At 44.0% G+C, this 17407-nt stretch overlaps 1 protein-coding gene across 5 annotated transcripts in view; it reads right to left on the bottom strand.

Annotated features, from left to right (window-relative positions):
• Positions 1-17407, bottom strand: part of FRMD4A (FERM domain containing 4A) — a 379560-nt gene that overhangs the window by 208691 nt on the left and 153462 nt on the right. For 2 of the 5 annotated variants that reach the window (XM_074903458.1, XM_074903459.1), the window contains exon 1: positions 249-485. The exons of 2 other annotated variants lie outside the window; for them this stretch is intronic. In XM_074903458.1, coding sequence (XP_074759559.1) covers positions 249-341 — 93 coding nt within the window. In that variant the 5' untranslated portion in view covers positions 342-485. Of the gene's footprint in view, positions 1-248; positions 486-13353; positions 13449-17407 lie in introns of those variants that run through there. One more of the 5 variants, XM_074903464.1, reaches the window with a different exon arrangement.

Below are 17407 nucleotides of genomic sequence, written 5' to 3'. Positions count from 1 at the left end.
TTCCTGCTGGCACCGATTTCTGCCCTAAATTATCACACATCCTCTGACTAGTATTAATTCCCATTTATCACCACACATGTCCCACCAATAGTAATTTCTACACACCATGGCATACACCAGTAGTAATTTCTACACACCATGACATAACCTCTATTAGCTCTGGCTGCTAATGGGGCAGACAACTGCTATCAAATGGTACCCTCCTCATCCTCTGGGCATGCATTCAGGACAAAGAAATCATGGCTTACCCTTTCCACACTGCGTCTCCTCAGTGATCCATATGGTATTTTGAATAAAAGTCTTCGGGTCCTACCCGGAGTCACAGCTGTCTGTACTACCATAGTGCGGAGCTAACTCGTGTGTGTGTGTGCGTGTGTGTGAGAGAGTTCACAGCACACACAGGCTTCCTTTGAAATAACTTACAGTCTCATCTAGATTTCCCAACTATCAAATAGCTGAGTGGGTTTTCACATCAGACCATATGAGTCAAGATGTGGCTTGTTTGAAAGAAGGAGGGGGGGGGGGAAAGGAAAAAAAAAAAAAGGAAAACCCAAGCCTTGTAACCTTAACAACATGCTTCAAGCAGCGTATCTTTAGCTTCCTTCTGTTTCTCGGTGTAGTTTGCTCAGCAGGATTGATATGCCACAGAGGTGGAAGAATTAAGCTTCTGGGGAGAATGTTCCAAAAATGTCAAGCTTGCTTCTTGTTGCTACAGATGGTAACCAGGTCAGTTGTCTAATCAAAGCTCTATCAGAGTTATTATACATTTTGCCATGTGACTGCAGACCCCTCTGGTTTGCTGTACAGTAGATCACATGTTCACCTTAAAAAGAATATCTGGTGTATCACCATCTGGTGCAGAGATTAATGTTAAATCCTACGTTCAGATATTGCTCTCTCCTAGATGTTGGAAAGCACATACCCAGAGCAGAGAGCTCAAACGGACCCGCTGGGCTGCTCAGCTGAACACAAGCACTCACCGATTCAGACTACGTGGTCTGTATGGCACAGTGCAGTGCATAGGTAAGCGCAAAGAACAGACACTGCCACTCACACTCACGTCTGTACACGTATGTATCAGTGAAAGCCTGCTCAGCGTTGTCTACAGCTTCTATGTGTACTTATAAAAATTATTACTTATGTAGTTTTCACGGTCAGTCTCAGTGTCTACTTTTTTTTTTTTTTTTCTCTTATAAAATCACCTTAGAGCCTAGTGGACAATGATATATTCTTTCTTTGGGAGAAAAGTTTGAAACTATATTTGCACTTTAAATTGTACACAAGTGTTTTGGAAATGAGAAAATCACTTTCCCTTCCCACAGACTTTCTGCAATACCAGGAGTTGTTCCAAAACAGCCAGGTATGATTCTGTGCTTTTGTAAAAATGTGTTTTGGATGTTGTGTTCATTTCCATATTCATTCAGCTACAGGTACTGGTCCAGATGCAGCTTCAAGTTAATGGGTGCAAGTGGGAGCTTCTCGAACCACAAACTCCTTAGTGGTATTCTGAATTTGCTTAGTAAAAGAGAAAAGATGTTGGCCCCCACTCTTTTCCTTGGAGCAATCTAGCTGGGAGAGCAAAATCTGCTGAGCTGTGGAGCCAATACCTTCCTCCATGTATTGTTCTCATTTTAATGCAAAACTAAAAATACTTTGTTTTGATCGAAGTCCAAAATCCAGAACGAAGGTGTTAAGGACATGCCATTAAAGCAACCGTTTAAAATAAAGAAGCGAAACTCTGTATCTGCTCAGCATATGCACATGCATTAAAACCAGTCAAAGAAAAAACCCAGCAGCTTGATGTGGGAAACTCTGAATATTAAAACAATCGGCCTTTGTTCATAATTAATTCCATATGTCTTTTGCCAAAGAGAGTGAGAGAGACAGGAAAAGATGGAAATATCTTAAGCATGACTGACTTATACAGGTTCCTTAAGTGGGATAGGTGCAGAGTTAGGGTCTTTGCTTCTTGCAGTGTTTTTTTAAATGGTTGTTAATGCCCCCCAGCTATCTCACAGTTTGCCTCCCTGTTTATTTAAGCACGAGGTGGTTGGCATTTCGCAGCTGCCCACGGGGAACCCTTGCCTGCATCACAGAGCCACTGGGGATCTACCGGTTGGAGAAAAGAGGGCAAAGGCGCCTGCAATCTGCCACACTGGGACCTTTGCCTGGATAAAAACTGAGTCATGTCCGACTCAGGACCTCGGGGGTGAGTGCTTCATATGAGAGGAGAGTAGCAAAGATCTCCCTGCTCACCCAATCTGAAGCCCAGGGAGGGGGGCTCCTGTTCACGCCAGCCCCCTTTCTCAGATGCTTTCATTCCTGCAAGCAAGGTCTCCTGCAGGTCCAACTCAGAGAAAAACCAGCCTTGTAGATAGAACTTTATCCACTAGAGGGGACGAAGAGCTGTAACACACATCTCCACCCGTGTCTATAAGCAACCAAGCTCCAGGACCAGAGAGTCTAGTGGTACCAGCATGAAGCACCACATTTTCTCCCTAGGGGAAAGGGGACCTTTCCTTCAGTCATTTCCACAAACCACAAGTTCTTTGCGTAGGTTTCTAGGTCTTGCAAATTAAATGCAAATCTGCATATTGCTCAAGGCAGCTGAATAATAATACAAATATTCTTCTTCGCAGGAAGCTTCTTGCACATGTGAAGTGTAGAAGAAATTAATCCATTTGCATGGAATTGGAGCCAGTTCCAGCAAGGTCCCTGCATATCCCAATGGGCCTGGCTCCTCCCTCCCTCAGTGAGCTGCACTCCAGGCACAACTCTACAGGTATTGTCCACAGAAACCACACAAAACTGGAGACCTGAACACCCTATGACACTTTATTCTGTCTCATTCCTCATTTCCAAGGTGGTATGAACCCAGAGACACGAAGCCAAGCCATAATCATCAGGACTGTGGAAACTATCTGGAAGGATGAGATGTCGGCTTTTTATTTTTAGAGTTGTTCAAGTTACATTGGTAGGCAAGGGTATAGAAGAGTCTATTAGGATTAGTTTGATAGATTACCTATAGGATAGGTGATGTGAAATATGCCCTCATGAGGGTATTTCTAGTTGTTCCCAGAGAAGGAGTTTTGCTTGTTGTGACAGACGTAAGCACGTCCAAGGGCACTTCAGCCCATCAAATTCTGAATTGCCCTCTGGAGAGCTCCCTCTCTTGTGTAGTTGACTGCAGATGCAGATTAAGATGGCCAGACTCATCACCGAGGTTTCATTCAACTTCATTGTCTGCAGAGACAATCTCTGACTGAACAGCACAGTAGGAAATAAAAGCCAAACTATATCGTAAGGGAACGTCCTGGCCTTGCCACCACAGACCCTCAAAAGAGACACGCTGTATTTACTAACTGCTGAAAGATGAAGCTCTTTAAAGCAGTGAATGCTTTTCAGTACTAACTGCAGGCTGCCAGGAACAGTGGTTTGCCGTAACAATGCATCAGAGGGAAGTACATTCCAATAGATTGCTATATAGACTAGATTTTTTTTTTGGTCTTTAATGAAAAGGAAAGAGAAATAATTTACTGATACAAAGCATGTCTTATAATTGCAATGGAGGAGTCGAGTTTCAAGTCAGTGTATGCCCAGCGGAGATCAGTGAATGGAAACGGTTGGCAGCAGTGGCACAAACTGAAATCCAGTATGTGGTATCTGTCAGATCTATCAATAGGATGCTGTTTTGTAAAACTGAGAAGTTAGTACAGGAAAACTCACTTAAGTTCTGTACTCCATGAAGACATGGTTATGGCAACAGAATAAGAGGACCACAAGGATAATTTGCAGCTCCAATTTTCCACCCTGCATAATATCTATTGTCTCTATCAGTAGCAAAGCCAACTTCTTCCAAGGAGTCCTGATAGGGAAATCACTTGTATTTGAGCTCTTTAGCAGCTCCTACTAATCTTGGTGGAATTCCTTACTTCCCACTGTAAGAAATCCTCCCTAGCTGATTTGTTAGGGCACAGCAAAGCAATAGGAAGACTAGGAGAACAGGGCGATGCTTTGGGGTTGCAGTCCCTACAGTGACTTAGCTTATGTTTTATTGCACCCAGAATCAGACGGTAAAGAAAACTGCCTCGCTGGGAGTGAAAGATAAGAACAGGTTGTTGTTGCAAATCCAGCTTGCCTTAAAGTTAAAACCCCCCAATTTTCCAGTCTTACGTGGTGTTTTACAGAGAAATGTTATGATCACCCTAGCCTGGGGAGGGATGTGGGAAAACACACTGGGTGGAGCTCGGTTCCTGTACGAGCCTTTTCATCAGAACTGGTGATAACCCAGCAGTTTGCTAGAGTGAGAGAGGCGGTTGCAGTCCCCAGGCACAGAAAGCCCAGGGGCTGTCTCTGTGTGTGTCAAGGCTGCGTCACGTCTGGGGACCATGCAGACCATCGCATCCCTGTCTCCTCTGGGCAAGCAGTGCATGTGAGTGCCTTCGCTGGGTGCAGTAATCCAGACTGAATATGAAGGTCAGCCCCGCACTTAACAGAGATTCTTGCTTTGTTTTACTCTGTTTTGCTGCTCTGGGTTATGCAGTGATCAGCACGGTGTTGGACTGCATGTGCAGCATGTCCATGACTTGTACTGACAGAGATGACTGGGAATTTAGACTCCTGTGATAACTTTGCATTCTGCTACAGCACAGTTGATTAACCATTTCATAAGTAGGTCTGACTAGCATAAGCCTAAATTTTAGGTATCATTCACCGCCTAGTAAAGCAGGCAGCTGAAGCAGGTCTGATGTCTCAAACCTTGCAAGTACCCATTTCTCTTCACTGATGACAAAAGGAGTCCAGAAGACAAGCTCACATAAAGGCAACCAAAGTTAGAAGAGGTAAATGCCACTCCAGATGTCTCCTACAACTGAGGTATAGGGTGTTGTTACAGCTTGGCAGACACAGGAGGGCTGAAGCAGTAAAATATAAACTGATAGGTATTACAGGGAGAGACTCCCCGGCTGAAGAACCAGAGTGTCAGACAAACTTTCACATTTCTTAATCTGTGCATATAAATTCACAAAGAACATAATCAAATTTGTTTTGTATTTTGCCAGTGTTAGCGGTTCCTCTTTCAGATTTGTGCAAACAGTTTGCTCCTCTCTCAGAAAAAAGTCATCATTATTCCATGCCTGCGAGATTTCAACTATGAAACAAAATTTGCCTGAGAGGCTGTTTACCAGGTCTGGCAAGGCTTAAAAAAGCCCTCCTAACATCTCTCAGGGGTCTTCTGCTTCCCTTTTTTCTTTAGGGACATGCTGGCCTCGTAGCTATCCATGTGGCTTTCTCTTGGGGCAACATAATTCTCTCTCCTTCACTCACATAGACACATGTGCTTTCCCACAATATATTAAAATTAATCAAGGCAGTGTAACAATGATGAAGTTTTAAAAGAGAGAAAATTACACAGAACAAAGAAGCATTTATCTTCACAGTGTTTGACATAGTCCATATGTCACATATCCTGTTTAAGGCTTAAATCTAGCTCAAGGCTGAGTACTTTCCATGCTGTGCTAAGTGGACCCCTATTTCTTTAGGAATTTAAGCAAATCAGCAGTGCTAAGCCCTACACAGGAATAGCCTGCTCACATTTTAAGGCTTGATACTGAAATGTACCAAATATTTGCACATTCCTTGCAGTCACCGGGATTTGCAAAGACTTTATATCAGATCCCTGACAGAAATACTGCACAGTCATACCCCAACTGAGTGCACGACTACTATTGTATGCATCACATCCAGCCTCTGCTACACATCCGTGATGTGGGAATGTGGTGGTGTTGCCAAATATCTCCTCTTTTGTTTAGATAAGCCCTGGAAGTCAGAGGTGGCCTCTGCAGTCCCTCCATGATGTTTACAGGGGCGTGTCTCCAGGGCAATGGGGTCAGACAAGTTCCCTCCCTAATTAATTACTGTCTCTCTGAGTTATGTGGGAAAAGAGCCGACTTACCAGCACACTAAAACACAAGGGAAATATCCTTCCATCTAGCAGAGGCTCCACTCACTATCTGCTGCTGTTCTTCTGGGCAGGGTTTTCCAGGAGCCTGTCTGCTTGGACCATGCATGGGACAGAGGCTGGGGAGGAGAACTGGAGGTAGGATGGACGCTGCTCCTGGAGAGTCTGCTTCGTGACAGTAGGGTAAAAGGAAGGGTGCAGGTTGCTCCGTCCTCTTTCCTGAAGACATCTTCTGGGGATGTCTACCTCTGTGCCACGACTTTCACTATATGCTGTGCCAAGAACTTGCTGGCTTGGTGGACACACCAGCTGATGGGTCGAAGCGCTTGGCTAGGTGTAGGCTCAGCAGGTGACATCCTGGGTTTCATACTCTGCTCTGCCAACCATTCCCCATGGCATCCAAGGCTGAGGTACAAAAAGCAACAGATGAGCAGCCATGTGGATATTTCTGCTGGAATACCGGTGAATGAGGCAATTTAGGAACATCTAACATTACATTCTGGTTAACCTACAGCAATGTGAACCAGATATGAACTTCTCTGAGTCCAGAAGTGCTTGGTTCTGAGTTTCTAATTATAACATAAGCTTGATAACTTGCCATTCTTGGTCTGCCTCTCCAGCTGTCAGAGGTTTTGCTGTGTCTCTTGATAGCTGTATTTAATTATCTTGACTTTGCTAACATCCTTGTTAGCATTTGCACTTTCAGCTCTTCATTCTCACCATCTTCTTTTTGTGCATTTTTCAGCATGGGTGAGCCAGCCTCTTCTGCTCCACAAAGCTCTTCTGTTCCACAAAGGCTTTCTGAGAGTCAACAGCGTGACCTGACTCTCATGGGAGTGAGGTTAGGAGTTATCTGCGGTTGACGGCACTGTGCACAGGGCTGCAGCATAACACTATGGCTTTTCTTCTGTTCCAGGACTCTTCATGGCAGCCGTGCCTCATAACTCGGGTGCCTGGGCTGGGTTTAAAAAATGACTCAACAGATTCATGAAAGAACATCTACTGTGGGCTACTAACTTGGAAGACACCGCTTCTGTGTCATGAAACCCCTGAGTGCAAACAACGAGCGATTGGAAGATAACTGTGGGGACTGTGGCTATGTACTTGCCCTGTTCCTATATTTGTCTGTAGGCACCTGATGTCAGATGCTGTCTGAGACATGATGCTGGACTAGATCATTCGTTGGAAAGGCCTGATATGATCGTTTTTATGTTCTCATTTTTAGAAGTGTCTAAACCTAGCAAACAGCTACCTAATTGGATCTCAACGGCACAATCATGCTGAGCAACCTCAACTTTTAGTGCAGGTCAAGGGGCCTGATTCTGCTCCTACCCACTACACTGAGAAAACACAGGCCGACTCCAGCGGTGGAGGATGAGCCTTTAAATCTCCTGCAAACTGGATGCTGAGGGTAAACCAGAAGATGCAGCTGCTGCCGCCAGAGAACAACTCATTAGGAGCTGCTTCAGAGAACTGATTTCTCTGATAAATAAACACACGGAAATACCCATTATATTGCAGAGGGTGAGGTTAGCACCTACACTTTTGCATTATGCATGATTTGTGACTGCTCCAAGTACGAACTTGCTGCTTGCTCTTCGATTAGCAAGTCCTGGCAGCCTGGCAAAGCTACCCAATTTATTGCCACTATAGAGGTTAATGGATCACTTTACATGTTGATAATGTCTTATTATTGCAATGGTTATTAAGAAAAATGTAACACAGACACCAGGAGTCGATAGTAACTGCAAGAACGTTTGTTTGATTGCAGCAGGGATGGAAACTGCTGTATGTAGGGCTTACATGGGAATGGTGGTTGAAGCAAGTTCATCACAACCATCTTTCTGCACCCCTCCTTTCTCCAGATTGTCCTCAGTACCAGCTATGAGAATGGCTACTGTTTATCAGTGTTGATGGCATGAGAAAATAGGCTGGTTAATGGTGTAATTGCTTGAAGAATGGACAAATATAACACATATCTATGCTTGAGCATGCTAGGACTAGATCCAAAGGCACACTTCATCTGTGGCATTGGAGATCTGAGCCCCAAACACTGATGACTGGATTATTCTGATTGTGGTCACTCCACCATTATACTCTGGAGGGAAAAAAATGATCAAACTGAGACTCTGAAAGTTGGATTTCTACTTCTTTTAAGTAGGAAGATGGAGGAGGGTGCTGCTCAAATGGCTTCATGTTCCTCTGTCTCAGTTTTCCTATCTATAAAATGATGATGAGAAGAGCTGGCACTTACCACTGCTGCTTTTGTTGTTATTTTTCTATTATTAATAAAGAGCCAGGTCACTTAAACACCCTCCTCTTGGCAGCTTTGTTTAAGAGATGGTAACCACCACTCCAGATCCTTACCACGGCATGGTGGCCTTGTCCACCTCATGGTGCCATCCCTGTCGCCAAGGTACACCAGGGAGCCCTGCCTCCTTTGGCACCTCTGACCAAGGGACCTGACCTCCATTTTGGAGTCATTCTTTCTCCTTCAAATATCCAGTTTTAGGTCTGGCTGGATACAGGAGCTTGACTCAGACCTTAATTCCTGTTCATCACTAGCTGGCAGAAGAATGAGTCAGAATACCTGCAGCATCCCAGGTAATTTCCTCTGACTGTTATGCTATTAGAAAGAGAGGTTAAGTTTCATGCCCTTGCTATTTTTGGTGTTAACTCTGCCAGGACTTGACAACATGGGAAGGGAGAAGAGCAGCTGTTTCTCAGGGGGATGGAGGAGTCTAGAGCATACAAAATCTGGATTGCTACATCCACCCAGGGCAAAACAGCCACAGCTGCTTTCCATGCCAGGAAGCCCTCATGAATGTCACTTGCATCAGATAGTCTCCTATACATATACACACATGAATATATATATATATTATATTTTTTTTTAATATATATATATACCCACATATATATGCATATATATTTAACTGTGGAGTGTAGTGGGAGGAAGTCTGAGGAACCAGCTGTGGAGACAGATGTCTGCAGGAATGTAGATGGAGTTGCGGAGTGTACTGTGGATTTGACAGGCTTGATTGTGTTCGGATGGTGTCTAAGATCCCATGAACCACTGGAGATAAAATGTCTGTTGTTTCCCAGGTGGTATTTTAAATGGGGCAGGGATACAGTGTTCATGGTTTAAAGACTTCATCTCAGTCTCTCTTTCTCTCCTGGGACATCCACTACAGCTCTGTCATGCCTGCCTTCAGAAACCAGTCTCCTTTTAAAGGCCAGCTGACATTTCACTACTTCAGACTCACTTTTCCACCAGGATTATTATCCCTTTGACTGTCTGCTTGAGAGTCTGTTTTTTCCAGGTCTAAGCCACATCCATAATGCAAGGAAAATCATCCCTCTGGGACAGGCTCCACAGCCCACCTCATTCCCAAACACTCCCAGACATCCCATGCAAAGTGCCCCGGGCATACTGGGCATGGTGTATCAGGGAGGTTTGCTCTAGCTGTGCCTAGGGCAAGGCTTGGAAGTCAGCAATGTTGGTCCTGAGGTGTACCTCTAAGGTCTCCTTTTATATCCTGCACAAGAATAATTAGGGTGTCCAGAGGCAAGGAGGGTTTGGCTCAGGGATGCCTTTTGCAGCCAGTGAAGCAAGGATTCAGAGTCTGTATTTTTTTACCCAGACTTCCTTTTCCCCTTAGCACACCCAAGGGACCTGCCGGGCTTGTCCCTGAACCACCGCCCTACCTTGGCTCCTGCCTCCCTGTCCGTGTTTCTCCAGGCAGCCAAGTCCCAGCTCATCAAGCAGCTCGGTGGCAGCCCGCCGGTGATGACAGCTAATTATGAAATGTCATGTCAGAGACTTCCCTTTTATCTTGCTTTGCAGAGCCCAGCAAAGCTCTCCAACGCCCTTTGGTAATAGGGGAAAGGAAATTTCAGTGCAGCAACAGCTGCTTCTCTGATAGCAGGATGACAACGTGGTGAGTACACCATGTCCTGGAAGGAAGTGGCAGCTCATGCCATGTGGATTCAAATCTCTCGTCTCCGCCAAAGAAAAGAAAAAAAATATTTTAAAAACTGTTCCGGTGTAATATTAGCTTTCCAGAAGAAGTGTTAAACATATCTGCTGCCAAGTCTTGCCATCCTCCCTGTGAAACTCTGCTGAACTCACTCCAGGTGAGTTCCTGCAGGACAACTTAGCTAAAAACCTTGTCCAGAGGAAAACTGGACCAATCTTATAGTTTTTCTTCAGTCTGTATTCCTGCACAAGCCAAATACATTGAGATGGGTTAGTCTGAGTTGAGCTAGGGCTCACTTTTCTTTAGAAATTGATGCTTACTTCTCATTTGCTGTCTACTATGACCTTTCTACGCTGGTACAAAATGGGCTTGCTAGCTGGGTACAAGCTGTTAAAGTGGGCTTTGTCAGGGTCCACTGATTTGGGAATGGGTTACTGTCCTTATGGTCCAGCGAGTGTTAAAACTAGGTTTCTTCAAAGGAAAAAAAAAGACAAGTCAAGGCTCCATAGACCACAGTTTCCCAATTTTCCAAGTAATTGCCTGGTTTGGAGCAGTGCAGAGCACCGAAGAATTGGAAGAGGAGCATTACAGTGGCAGATGGCTTCACACTTTCAGCAATAAACCTGACACAGATGAAGATACATGACATGGAGCAGGCTTTGAGATCATTCCCAGGAGCATCCTGCTACCTGGTAGTCCGTCTGGCTGAAGCCCACTCAGCCCCCCTGGTCTGGCCCTGTGCTCCTCACCTAAGTACTAGTCTTGCTGGTAACAGCAAAACACTTAATGGATTAATGACCTTGGACAAACCTGGCTTCTAGAATAATCTATAATAGTCAGAGCTTTATGCTTTGCCCTTCCTTCATACTGAGTTTCATATTTTCTGTATTTGGTAGCAGAAATTATTTTTAGCATTGTTCAATGGACAGGTGGTTTAAGATGAAACATAGCCACAAGGCAAGGTGATGTATGAGTAAAGCCTGAAGATTGTGCCTGACAGCGTCAGACAAAATGATTCTGCATTTGGAATATTTGGTCTAGATTATTTGAAATTCTTCCTGCCATAATTCCTGGGTAGTTTTAAGAAGAGCCCAGCTAGATGAAAACATGGCTGCTCATCAGGGAAAGTTCATTTGCTTGATTTGCATAGAGGCCAGATTAGATTCATAGTGCTGATAGTCAAAGTGAGAAGCCTGGACGTGCTACCCTTGAGTCTTACAGCTCCAGGCTCTGCAGGGGGACAAGGGGGGCGAAGCAGCGACACTGCTGCAGTGTGCCCCTGCACAATGCTGCACAGACACACCAGCTCTCCAGAGCCAGCTGGGGCTTCAGTGTGGCACGGCATGGCACCGCACAGACATGTCCCTGCATCACAATTTCAGCTGTAACTGCACTGTCCCAGCTGCGGACATTTCCCCGTGTTTCTGGAATTACACATTTGAGGGACCAGTTCAAAATGCAACCTGCTAAGAACTCCACTTGTTTCTCAAACTGAGGCCTTCTGCATCTCTGGAGAATTTGGCCTGTAGTTTATCTGGTCTACTGTCACCATCATTGCAAAAAAGCCACCCCGAAACAAACCCAAAAACCCATGAGGAAAGACACTTGGATGGAAACAAGGGGTGACATAAGAAGAGACAAAACCTAGATACAGCTCCAAAACAGTGCTCACGATGGGACATGAAGAGCCAAGAAGAAATGATTCCCTATGACCTGTCTTATAGGGCTGGGTGGTTCCAGCAGGGCAGGAGTCTTTTCATGCCCTTCAAACACAATCAGACATATGTAGCATTGTTCAGCCTCAATCAGTTCAGTCAGTCCTGGCTGTCTAGATCTTGGCAGTCTTTGAGATACTGCTTGGAGCAACCCTGCAAGAAAATGCCTTTAAGCACCAACTGTTCAATGGCACCTGCCCCATTGAGGCTCTCAGTCTCCCAGGTGTCAAATGCCCAGCTCAATGAAGTGATGCTGAGCTACAAATAGACCAAGAGGGATCATGGTGCCAAGTTCATTCTATAGCAACTGCAAATAGTCCAAAGAAAGCACCAGCCACTTCCCACACAGAGTAACTTCCACAGTGTGCTGTGGTCATGAGATGCAGATGCTGCATCTTTGCTTGTCATGGGGATTTAAACCCTTAGGGATTTCCTCTGGGATGCATGGTACTCAGAGCTGGGGAAAGGAGTTGGACCCAGAGTGGTAAATAATCATTAGGTTGATTCAAATCTTGCAGCCTAAAGAGTATTTCAGCATTTCATACCCTACATAGAGGCTTTGACAGGGCAGTCTTTAAGTATTTTCCTCTACCTCCTATTTCAGCAACTTGTGGGAAAGGGGACAGGGCACTCCCCAAAGTTCTGAGTGGAAATGCCAGCCCAGAGAGACCTGAATCCATTTCACAGAACAGATGGACACGTAGTAACTGGACCACAGGCTAGAAAGTTGGCAAACTATCCTGCTTTTCACTTTTGTGGTTGATGCCTAAGATTCCTCATTAGTAGACCCTGAAATCTGAAGCATTTAATTTAAGAGATGCCAAAAAACTCTCCTGAAATTTCAGAATGTCTCTTGCCATCTTATTTCTTACAGCCTGAATTCAGAGAGTACAGATCACCTTGGCATGACATTTTTTTTGGAAGAAGATAAATGGTCTGTCAATCCCTCAGCTTTGTTTTTCCTCCACCCACTAAAATCTTCCAAAACATGACCACCTCTGACCTTTAGGCAAAAACTACCAAGTTGTGTTGGAAAAAGCAGAAATCGGTTTTGAAATGTTTTGATATTTTTAAGAAACTTTTAAAAAGAGATGATGCAATTTCTTATCACAGATGTGCAGAAGCAAATCATACATTGCTTCACTGAGCTTTGGTGATTTCAAGGGAGCAAATTCCAGATTAAGACTGGTTTAAAATGTTTGATATATCCAGGAGGAATAAACTTGATTTTCTTGAAAACTTGACTACATTTGGTTGTTCCTTCATCTGTTACAAAACTAACCCAAAAGTCAAAGTGGTAAAGGAGTGTAATCTAATAGCTGTCAAAATCCTAAAGCCAAGGACACTCGATGCTAAGCAATATACAGTTTAAATGCTCTGTCAATGCACTTCTTTTACAGAGATATTCCTCAAACAGACCAAATCTCTCCTACTTCTCACGTACTTCATCAAAATTGTAGATGACAGCCAAAACCAATGCAGAACCTGCCTTGGAGGCACACTGTTCTAGTTTTGTATGTTACCGCTTGCAGTAGATGCCTTAGTTATACCACAACACATTGGTAGTGCTGGACACCCAGTTTGTCAGGAAATGTAAACGAATTAAGTCAGTGCAACACTTGGGTACACTGTTAAATCTGTATGCTGCCTTTTGGATTATTAGCATCTCACTTCAAATAGGAAATTGTAGCATACTTACAAACACATCCATTAGTAGGTGCTCCAGCGTCACTTCAATATCCTCTAATTTAGCTGCTAAAGTCATTGTGAAGTCAAATGTTAGGTCCAGACAGAGAAGAGCGTTCAGGAGTCCCAATCCAAACCGTCTGTGGCCAAAGCTAGTTCTCAAACTGTAGCAAATGAGTTTCTCACAAATAAAGAAAATCCGAGAAATCAAAACTTAACATCTGAGTCCAGATGATGCCTGGACTCCGTGCTGGCTGTCAGTCCTGCTTGTGGGACTGAGGATTATTCCATGCGTGCAAGATGGGAGCAGAAGCTGCAATGTGCGTTCTGCTTTCCTTTCAGAGCTTCCCAGTCAGAAACATGGAGTTATATCTGGGAAACCACAACAGAGGGAGGGAGAGACACACACAGAGGGAGAGAGAGGGGAGGAATGGAATAAACTGCCTTTGACTATGACTGATATTTATAGGACTACTTGTTTTTGACTCCAGTCCATTTCTCTGTTCATTTCTGACCTTTCACAAATGGCTCAGCACACTGGAGCGTATTGTAGAACAGGGGCAGCAGGTCCCACAGAAGTTGGCTGTGACCAGTGCTGGGCCAATTCACACAAGCACACAATCAATAGCTCTTTGTCAGAGCATACCAAGCTCTGCGCTGTAGCTAGCGACAGAGGAGAGCACAGACGTGTAAAAAACAAGGAAACAAAAGTTGTTTGGATACTAATTTTTTCCTAAGAGTATTAATAGATTCCCTTCCCCACTCCCCAAGGCATTGGACTACAGTGGTGACTGCTGAGGTTACGTACGAAGGGGAATAACCTCAAATAATCCTACAGGGTTTGACTCTGCAAACACCCTGGCATCCCCTCTGAAATGTCCTCCCACTGCTCAATGCCTTTAAGCTCCGCAGCATCCCCATCCAGGGTGCTAAGCACTTCTCGGGGCTAGACCCTTCCTTTTACTGTATTTATGGAAAGTTTGACGCATGATCCTAAGTACCTGCTGTTCCTCCACACATCTGCTCCTACTCAAGTCGATGCAGAAAAGGAGACATTTTTGCTTGCTTAGCACTTTTTGTCTGTCTCTCACAGCACCACATGTAGTGGTAAGGTACTGATGGAGATGATCCAACCAAAGCTAAACCCAATGGGGATCCTTCAAGGATTTTGGTTAATGCTAGCTGGGAATCAAATAGAAAGGAAACGGAGGCACAAAAAGGAGAAATACTGAAAGTCTTGGAATGGCCAGGAGTGGTGCCCAAGCCTCCTGCATCCTAGACAGTGCCAAGTTCACTAAACTGCCTTCCATAATGTCCACATCCATGGCCAAATTTATTTTTATTTATTTGATATGTACCATACGGTTTGAAATCTCAGAGTGAAATCTTGCATGTGATGTATTCCAGACACTGGAAAAAAACCACAAGGCTGCCCTAAAGGATTCAGAAACTGAAGACCAATATTATTTATAAAGGTGTGAGATGGATAGAGTTGGTGGAGCTTAGAGAGACCTCTAGTCATAAATTCCAACTAAATGTCCTCAGAGTTATAGCTGAAATGACATTTTCAGACATCTAGCATCAGCATCTGAACAGAAGCTGCCTCTGATGGCTGAGTTTTACTAGACAACAACATGATAGACCATTTGGGACATGATATGATGGATAGTTTCAATAGCAAAGGAGGACATGTAATTCATTTTCCAGATGGACCAACTCTCATTCACACAAGGCCCTGCACCAGATAATAGATTAGCTGCTCCAGAAACAAACCCAGCATGGGAAGCTTGTCTAGTGCAGAGAAAGTGTGTTCATCATCCACGTGCTGCCCTTTCATTAAAGCTTTGACAAAGTGTCTATCTTAACCAGTATGAGTGGAGGGGTGTTTTAATGAGCATGGATTGAAACACAAAGAAATATTTTTGGAGGGTATTACATTGAAGGTGGCCAAAACTGAGGGAACCATAATGCAGTAGGCTGATGAGTGAGCTAGCATGCATTGCTCACTTCTGCACAGGGCACGTGGATTTCACCGCAGACAATATTTCACACTCTCTCCTCTCTAGAAGGCATTTGCAGAAGAAGACCTGACTGCTGGTAAGCCTTCATCTCCTCTGGCTTGCGTGGAAATCCAGAGATCCCAGGAGGCTATGGTTTCTACAAGAGCAGGCGGGGTACAGGTAAGCATGACTGTCCTTTTGCCCGTCTCTGTCTCGGGTCCACAGCAAGCAGTGGCCAGGCTGTGTCAGTACGAGCTAACAGAGGTCTGCCAGGACTGAATCATGCGTTTGTCTGCCTCTAACTGATACTACTGTCCTACCAGTCTGACCACAACAAGAACTTTACTGGAACCGAACATGTGATCACTTCTCCCCTCCCCACCCCATTTATTGCACAAAGGCTATGTGTTAATACTGAAATATAAAGTTAAAGATCCTTTTCTGTAGGATCCCTCTGTGCAATAGTGTAGGGCAACCACGTCACTTGTGCCCCTTGACTGTCCCTGTAACTGCATTGTATTGGCCAGAGCGATAAACAACAGGAGACATCTTCCAGGGCCAGAACGCAGTGTCCATGTGACAGACTCTTTGACTCCAACACAGGCTCATTTTTGTCTTCACAAAGATGAATTTCAAGATTATTTCAAAACCAATGAAGAAAATAGTGTCAGGCGCAAGAAAATGTCTTAACGGAACACATAATGGTTTCCCTGATTCCCACTCAAAAAACACCTGGCACCAAAAACCCCTGACGATGGCAAGAAGGATGAACAAGTTAATGGATTCTCACCCAGGCTCAGATTTACATGGCCTGGGCATTCATTATCACAACAATAAATAGCAGAGATATGAGATACACCAGTGCTTGAACTCTTGCAGTTGCAGTGTTCAGCCTAGAAATTCTCCTACTGATCAATGTTAACTGTCCTTAGGGATGGTCAGAAGTTTGGGGGAAATACTGTTGATGTAAAAGTTGCTCTGCTGAAGTAAGTCCAGGGGAATTTTCCTGATCCCTAGACTGCAGGGTATTTTGCATGCAAGGGTATCTCTCAATTTTTCCTTTAAATTGCGCTAAAAATTTCAGACTCAAAGCAAAGCACAATGGGAAAAGTTCTAAAATATAGAAAATTTGCAGAAGATGAGAAAAAAAAGTCTTCGTGTTCTAGTGATAATTGAAGCAGTCGGTGTGGCTGTGTTAAAAAAATACTGAAGGTAAGAAAAAAAAAGAGGTCACCAGTGTGCAGAAAGTTATTTCACTCAATCCCTTGCAAAAAGTGGATGGCAGAAATCAGAGTCACAAAATCCAATCTAAGCAGAAGAACTTCTTCAAACACATCAAAGCTTGGGGACCTCTTAGGCTATCCCACTGGTTCTCTTCTAACACTCACTTCAACATTGCTTACCTCAAATGACCTCTTTTATGGAAACAGCCTCTCAAATATGATAAACAAGAAACAGAATTTCACTGAGTTCCCCAGGGATTATTCCCAAACCCTCTGTGCATACGTGCATGTGCATTATAGGTTCACAGAAAAATGAAACCACATGTGATAATGAGAAGCTCTAACTTGGTTGATTCTTTAATGCAGTAAGCCCAAACACTTCCTTTATTAAAATGTTATTTCCATCTTTTCTAATGCCTGAGAATTTATTGTTTTGGCCTTTGCAAGCATGAGACCTCTTCTATTTAAAGCAGAGCATCCATCTGACAACACACCAGGGTATTTGTGCAGAACAGGATGTTCTTCTACACCCACATTTTCCCCTCACTTCCTTCCTAGTTTTTTTTTTTTCTACCGTTTAGGAATAAGATATCAGAAGAGAGGTGAAAAGTGAAGACTGTTGGAATATTTTTGCCAAAATGAGATTTCAGCAAAATATGCTGTTTTTCAAAAACTGAAATGTTATGTGGGGACATGCTGGGTCCCAGAATTGTTTTCTTAAGGGAGTTTCAGAGGTGAAGGTGGTCAGTGATGGTAGGTAAGTGTCACCCTGCAAGGGCTGGTTTACAAAGATGGGGTGTAAAAACAGAGACCAAAGTTTAGTGAGTAAAGCCAAAAGCTGACA

The sequence above is a fragment of the Athene noctua genome, chromosome 3, assembly GCF_965140245.1.
Source record: "Athene noctua chromosome 3, bAthNoc1.hap1.1, whole genome shotgun sequence".
Lineage (NCBI taxonomy): Eukaryota > Metazoa > Chordata > Aves > Strigiformes > Strigidae > Athene > Athene noctua.
This window is presented reverse-complemented; position numbering and strand designations above follow the sequence as displayed.